General features: G+C 40.8%; 1 protein-coding gene across 1 annotated transcript in view; it reads right to left on the bottom strand.

Moving 5' to 3' along the window:
* LOC104995331 (putative protein ZNF720) overlaps window positions 1-6,054 on the bottom strand; it is a 9,238-nt gene extending 3,184 nt beyond the window's left edge. The window contains exons 1-2 of the mRNA XM_010849212.1: window positions 6,025-6,054; window positions 5,614-5,678 (exon numbers count right to left, since the gene is read on the bottom strand). Coding sequence (XP_010847514.1) covers window positions 5,614-5,616 — 3 coding nt within the window. The 5' untranslated portion in view covers window positions 5,617-5,678; window positions 6,025-6,054. The remainder of the gene's footprint in view (window positions 1-5,613; window positions 5,679-6,024) is intronic.
* Between the last annotated feature and the right edge of the window lie 1,906 nt (window positions 6,055-7,960).

The following is a 7,960-nucleotide window of genomic DNA, read 5'->3' as shown; positions in this document are numbered from 1 at the left end:
GGGGCGGGGATTGGTGGAGGGGGTGGTTGTTGAAAGTCAGGAGCTTGCTGTGGTCATGATGTCATCTTTGTAGAGACAGCTGGCAGAGTCCAGTTAGCAGAGTCCCTTCAGAGCCACATATTTGACCATGCCTTGGGGGCATTTCTTGGCCATTGTGTCCCATGGCACTGGGAAGGCTCATTCCCAGGTCTAGGGAAGGATCCATTGATAGGCCACTCAATGTGCTGTTTCTAGAGCAGGCCTTGTGAGTAGCAAACTCTCTGGACCATACCTGTCTTATTAGCCTCTTGGTCCAGGAAAAGAGTCTCTTTTCTTCCTTCTTCCCGTATCTAGATTTACATTATTACAATCATTGATAGCATTTGGAACTGCATATCAGCATTTTATCATAGGCTCAGTTACACATTGAGTAACATAAGAAACAATCTTCTGAAAGAAGCAACATAGAAAATAATATAGCTATAGCTAGCAGTTATTAGTCAGGATGTAAGTAAGAATGAAAAGTCAAGACCTTTCATTAGGTAGAGCCCAGTATTCCCCAAGTCATCTGACTTCACTTGTTAAATGACTATAACCTGGTGGTAATCTCCTGGTTGTATATCATGGAGCATCTAATCTTTATCTGAAGATTGCTTACTGAGATTAGCTTTAGAAACAAACTTAGAGTGTCCTTTTTAATAACTTAATTAAATCTTTTAGAAGTATAACATAAGAAGGAACTATCTCAGAAGTGAGTCTTAGTGAACACTAGACTTTAATTAACAAAACTAGAAACTTAGTTTAACAATAAAAAAAGTTAATATTCAGTTAAACATAATTTTTGCATTATGAGGGCATTAAACCTGTAGCCAGGGAAAGCTTTAACCCATCAAATAAAAATGAGGTTTGTCAGGGAGCTGGGAAAAGCCAGGCAGCCATGTTGGATTTTCCATAGCCCTGACTCTTTGATTTACAGCTATTGTTCACCCATTTTTAATTCCCTGATTGAGAAGCAGACCATGGCCATGTTTTAAGAACATCAGGATGGCAAAAGTTTAACCATGAGAGGTTATTTTTGTAGAAGAAGAATGAGCTTTGTCCATAGGTATCATAATCTTAAGTAATGCTTAGATTTTAAAAATGAATATAAATCACTTAAAGGCAAAGAAACTCATAATCTTTTATTGAAAGCTTGCCAGCTCTTATTGCAAGGGAGCCAGCACGGGAGTTCCCACCCATGACAAAGGTCATGCGGAGAGGCCTAATATGCAAAGTCAGGACTCGAGGCACCGCCCCCCACCGGACCTGCCTGAGCATCTACCCCAAAACCAGAATCTATTTTACTATTTTACGACTTTCACCAACTCCTCTGACATTAATGGGGGGGGCTATCCCCGACCACCTTTCTCTGAAGGAAATCAACTTAGAGCTCTAGCTAATTAGCCTCCTGGGCATAACAGGAGTGTTTAAATCCAAACCCCTCAGATTGCTCTCTAACTTGCCTGACAGGTTTACCGGGACTCTTACAGCTATGCATAGGATTGTTTACAGTCTCCCAACCGCGAGAGGCACGGGAAGCTTAGAATATTCAAATAGTATAGAGCCTCTTGGAGAGTTAGAAATTGTTAGAACTAGTAGATTTCATTGTTGAGCCAATGCTTGCTGCCAAGTTTCCACATCCCCTGTATTGTATCCTTGAAAGTGTATTAATTAACATAGTTGGTACATCGAAAAAATAAGTAGTAGCCTTGGTGTTAACAACTTTAGACCCTTAAGGTAATAAATTCTTTCCTTGTTGTAAACCCACTGCACCTCTGCCCTGTAGGAATGCAACTTTATCTAACACCTTCGGAGGATGTCGCCAAACTTTAAAATAATTACTCTTAGAGAAAATAAGTCTTATGGTTGACAAACCTTTATCAGAGTCATAAAATGTTAACAGGCCTTCTGGCCAGAAGATGATGTAAATCACCTAAACCATTTGTATAGTTTGCAGAAAAGAAAGCCTGGTCTCGATCAGGATCAAAGACTGCTGACTTTGCATGATTTTACATCCCCTATTATCCTCTATGCACAACTTAAGGTATATAAGCTCCCTTTGAAAATAAAGCTACAGGCCTTGCTCAACAGGCTTGGTCTCCCCGTGTCCTTCTTGCGTGCTTCCTTTTCTCTCCTTTTCTTCTCTATCTTTTCAGGCCAAAATAATTGGAGCATGGGGGTCCTCTGGGACTACTTATTTGCCTGGGCTTCTAAGACGCACTCGAGAAGGCACCCAAGGGGAGGCACCTTCCACTATTCGAGAGGGCGCCTGTGGCCTCCATAGTCAGAGCAAGTTCGGTGTCACGAACTTTATTGATTTCCCGTGTAAACCAGTTGTTAATGAGCCTCTAAAATCTCTCAGCCTTTGCTATTCTAATTGCCAACGCCGACTTCCTGAGGGAATCCCTGAATCCAACTGGGGCTGGACCCCGGTAAAAGCTGCATTCTAAGGAAACTTTGTTCTATTAACATAGAGATTAGACCAAATTCCAGTCTGGTACCAGCTTACCAGATAGCAAACAAAACTTGTTTATCGGAAGGTGTATTCTGTTTACAGATGAAATGTTCTGTATATGTCTGTTAAGTCCATTTGGTGTAATACATAGTTTTAAGTCTAATTTTTCCTTATTTTCTGTCTATATGATCTATCCATTGTTGAAAGTGGGATACTAAAGTCCCCAATTATAACCGTGTATTTCTATTTTCCCTTAATGTCTGTTAATATACACATAAATATATAATATTTAATAAAGATCAAATTATACAAATATACAATACACATATATAATAAGTATATATTTGCTTCCCCCCCCCCAAAAAAGAAAAATCTTTTCCATAAATCATGAAGTAGCAGTATTCTTACAAAGTCATCAGAGTGAAACCATAGAAGGCATGTTTAAATCTGATTAAACTGCAAATGAGAATGTAGCCTGGTCATTGCTGTGACTTGTAACACTTTCACAGGATAAGCAGAATTATAGTTGACCACATTTTATTAGGGCATATCAGATCTATATGAATTCCACATAATTTTAGGATATCTATATTAGTAACATCAACCATACAGTATAATCTGAGAAGATTTATCACCCCTTCAACAGTACTTCCCTTGTAATTTAACATGTCCAATGAACCCAGGTAGTTTAATAGCCCCCCTGGGATATCTCAGGGGCCCTCTGAAGCATTCCAAAGTTAGCTAGAAGTCAAGTCATTTAGGAAGTTTTGTGGGCAAATATCAAAAGGGGTTATAACACTCAGTCAGATAAAACCATATAGGTCACTGGGAAACAATATATTCACTTAGCCAAAGTAACAAAGATTTCAAAGGTAAACCTAGAACAGATCACTTCAGAGGTAAAGAAACTTAAAATCTATTATCAAAGGCAGCTCAACATCTCAAGAAAACTTGTATTTATACACAAATTTCTTCCCCTGGGGTCCACTTTCCATAAAACATTTTAATCACTTTCTATACCCATTACTCTGTTCTCTCATCCTGAAACAGCCACCTGTAAGGCAGACCTACCTCCTTTTCCCTTCATAAAATGTAATTTCATTCATCATTCCTTCTTTACTGAAAATACACATGCTACTTTCTGTAAGCAACCAAGAATTTAAGCATTCTGTAGATTGGCGAACATATATATGAGAGATAATTTCTAAAAAAAAACAAAAAATTCTAGAGAACATCTCAGGATGGCATCCTGTTCTCTAGAATTTTTCATGAATAGTCCAAAATCTCTACTTTCTCTGTAACAGGAAGTTAGTCCTCAGTAATGAATGTTTCAGAATCTCATTTTATTTGGAAATGACCAAGCTATTCGATAAACTTCCATCACTTAGTTTAGCACAGCCCTAGAAGTACAGGCTACCAAAATCTAGAGAAAGTTTTAGTCAGACATTTCTAAAGTATAATTATTCTTATAAGAGTTTCTCTGAAAGCTCATATCTCTTTTACATTTTCTTTGAAGTTTTTTTTTTTTTTTTTTCCCCGTTCCTAGAGGTACTTTGCTGGTTGACAAACTTGTAACAGATATAAAAATATAACAATATTTAACTTATAATAAACCTAGGCACAATGAAAATACTGTGCTTAATGACTCTTAGACATATCTACATTAGATTAGCAAACAAACATTAATACTAGATATTTAATATTGAATATTTCCCAGTTCATGTGAATCTGAAATTCATTTAGGTTAATTTCTCTTATAGTTAGAATTGTCTGAATTGTAAGCGCTTACTTTGCTTTAGGCCAATTAAATTAGAACTCATTTATTTTTTTTATTTTTTATTTTTTTTAGAACTCATTTATAACTTCAGCAATGTTATAAAAAAAAAAAAAAAAAACGCATACTGAGACATATATAAATCCAGACAGACAGACAGAGATCTCTTGGTTTCCTGCCTGAGATTTAAAACTTCTCTTTGACCCTTTTTTGTTTGTTTGTTTGGCTTGAAGTTCTGACTTGCCCAAGGCTGAGTTAGGTCTCAGGCAAAGTGGGCAGTGTATTTCAAGGACATGGAAAGGGGTAACTTCAAGCTTTGCCCTAGGCAGGCCTTTTAACAAGCTAGTTGTTTTTAAATGCATATGCAGAAAGAAAGGGTTAGGCAGATTCCAAGGGAAAGAAAATTTCATTTTAACTAGTTTTCTCCAAAGTCTAAAGAATATCAGGGCCATCCTGTGTCAAAAAGTCATCTTTCCTTTCTGTAGTTTTAGTTTTATAGCTAAAATATAGACCAAATAATGCTCAAATTAACCCTGATATCAGGGGCATTTCAGCTCATAAAAATTTTGGACTGCCCCTCTGGTGGGAAGTGATGTCTTTGTCCCATGAGAAGAATCTGAAGGGTTAAGGGAATTTGCAGGAGTGAAGGGAGCTTGGTCATTACCAGCCCTGAGAAACAGGAGTTGTCAAAAGGGAATTTTTTAGGATGTTCAGGAGTGGGGGAAGCTTGGTTCCCTCTCCACCTGAGAGATCAGCTTCCTTAGAAGGGGATTCTTCAGAATGTTAGGACAGTTTTTGATCCTTCAGGCTTTGGAATATAGAAGAAAGAGCTGGACCAAAGGGAACCTCAGAATGCTTTCCTAGAGATCCTGTGGATATGAAAGGCCGAGTAGGGGTCATCTAGGAAATCTGATGGAGAGACACAGAGAGGGACAGGAGACAGGGAGGCAACAGAACGGAAGGAAATTCGGAGTCCTTTCCCATCTTTTGGCAAAACCTAGTGTGCCACTCAGAGGCCATTTCTGGGGGTCCCCCATTTGTATTGGAGCCAGGCCTTTTGGAGGGTCAAAATTTTCCAGTTTCTGAGAATGTAACCAAGGGTTGATTATGAAAGAGCCTCCTGGGATGTAACAGAACCCACTCTTAGCCTACCTACCATAGAATGGGAGTACTGAGAGTCACTGGCTGACAGAAAGGCATCCCTTTTTCCCCGGTGGTCTCTCCGTGCGACTAATGCACAAAATGGCCGAGCTCCCAACAGTCGCGTCCGACAGTCAGAGCAGACCTCTGAGAACCGTGCAGCTAAGCCATCAGGTGACACGGGTAAAGAAAGCCAGAGATTCCTGGGAGCAACCAGGTGACTCACCATTTGGTGATTCCTTGAAACCTGGAAGGCACTCTTGGGACGGCTCAGAGGCAACACCCAGGCTTCTGTAAATCAATCCGGACCAAAAGGGAAAGAAGAGAAAGGGACAGGGAAGAAGGCTGAGGAATCCGCCTTACAATATATCTGGAAGGCAGTAGCCCGGGGACAAAGGTCTCTGTTTTGCTTCAACCTGATACGGTGGACAGAAGTTATCTTGCTGGAGGCAGATGCCCTTCTGGCCTGATCCGTTCTGTGTGCCCCCGATCCACACATGGGAGTCTTTCTGGCAGGCGCCCTAATGCGTTTTATGTGTCTGTCCTGTGCCCACACAATATTGGTTGGCATAGTCCTCAGTCGGAAAAAACAAAAAGGAGAGACCCTCAGCCATTCACAAAAAGGAGAGATCCTTACCAGGGCTTCCCTGGTGGCTCAGAAGGTAAAGCGTCTGCTTGCAATGCAGGAGACCTGGGTTTCATCCTTGGGTCAGGAGGATCCCCTGAAGAAGGAAATGGCAATCCACTCCAGTACTCTTGCCTGGAAAATCACATGGACAGAGAAGCCTAGTAGACTACAGTCTGTGGGACCACAAAGAGTCGGACACGACTGAGCAACCTCACTTTCACTTTCACTCACCCATTCAAGCTGCAGCTACTGAGCAATGGGGCTTTTGAACATACCAGAGGTGAACCCTGGCTACAGTTCCTACGTTGCTGCCACAGCACTTGCCTGTTGGCAGAGGGTCCCTGTGAGAAAGGAGAAGCAAAGATGGTGGGAAGAGACTCCAAGTCCCTGAACAAGCCACCAAAAATGTCATGGTTTGGCTGCGGGTTGGAAAAGAATTTCCAGACATGAGATAATATGGGCCTGGTTTTTCAGTTTCTGCATTCTAAGACCTTCCTTGGTTTTATCTGCGCTTCACTCTTTGTGTAACCACAACCTTGGTAGAAAGAATCATTTTACCTATACAGTATATACTCTATATATCTTTCTGATTGTTTTTATCAGAGTCTTGAAAGTGTAAGAAAAATAACTAAAAATCAGTAATGTTGCTCTTGTTCCTTTTGGCACATATTTTAACAAACAGCCATTAAGTGGCAGAGCTGAAACTTTACTTCAGTTTATGCACTTTAGATTTAACTAATAAAACACAGACAGATTCACAGAGACAACTCTAAGAAAAGTTGATAGAAGTTTCTGTTCATTGCAGTTCAGTTCAGTCGCTCAGTCATGTCTGAATCTTTGCGACCCCATGATTCGCAGCACGCCAGCCCTCCATGTCCATCACCGACTTCCGGAGTTCACCCAAACTCATGTGCATCGAGTCGGCGATGCCACCCAGCCATCTCATCCTCTGTTGTCCCCTTCTCCTGCCCCCAATTCTGCCCAGCATCAGGGTCTTTTCCAATGAGGCAACTCTTCGCATGAGGTGGCTAAAGTATTGGAGTTTCAGCCTCAGCATCAGTCCTTCCAATGAACACCCAGGACTGGTTTCCTTTAGGATGGACTGTTTGGATCTCCTTGCAGTCCAAGGTATTAGCAAGAGTCTCCTCCAGAACTATAGTTTAAAAGCATCAATTCTTTGGCGCTCAGATTTCTTCACAGCCCAAATCTCACAGCCATACATGACCACTGGAAAAACCATAGCCTTGACTAGACGGACCTTTGTTGGCAAAGTAATGTCTCTGCTTTTGAATATGCTATCTAGGTTGGTCATAACTTTCCTTCCAAGGAGCAAGCATCTTTTAATTTCATGGCTGCAATCACCAACTGCAGTGACTTTGGAGCCCCCCAAAATAACGTCTGACACTGTTTTGCTATCTATTTCCCATGAAGTGATGGGACCAGATGCCATGATCTTTGTTTTCTGAATGTTGAGCTTTAAGCCAACTTTTTCACTCTCCACTTTCAGTTTCATCAAGAGGCTTTTGAGTTCCTCTTCACTTTCTGCCATTAGGGTGGTGTCATCTGCATATCTAAGATTACTGATATTTTTCCCGGCAATCTTGATTGCAGCTTGTGCTTCTTCCACCCAGCGCTTTTCATGATGTACTCTGAATATCAGTTAAATAAGCAGGATGACAATATACAGTCTTGACAAACTCCTTTTCGTATTTGGAACCAGTCTGTTGTTCCATGTCCAGTTCTAACTGTTGCTTCCTGACCTGCATACAGATTTCTCAAGAGCAGGTCAGGTGGTCTGGGAGTCCCATCTCTTTCAGAATTTTCCACAGTTTATTGTGATCCACACAGTCAAAGGCTTTGGCATAGTCAATAAAGCAGAAATAGATGTTTTCCTGGAACTCTCTTGCTTTTTCCATGATCCAGCAGATGTTGGCAATTTCATCTC

The sequence above is a fragment of the Bison bison genome, unplaced genomic scaffold (assembly GCF_000754665.1).
Source record: "Bison bison bison isolate TAMUID 2011002044 unplaced genomic scaffold, Bison_UMD1.0 scf7180017850794, whole genome shotgun sequence".
In the NCBI taxonomy this organism is placed as follows: domain Eukaryota; kingdom Metazoa; phylum Chordata; class Mammalia; order Artiodactyla; family Bovidae; genus Bison; species Bison bison.
Note: the sequence above shows the minus strand (reverse complement) of the source record. Positions and strands in the feature narration are given on the sequence as shown.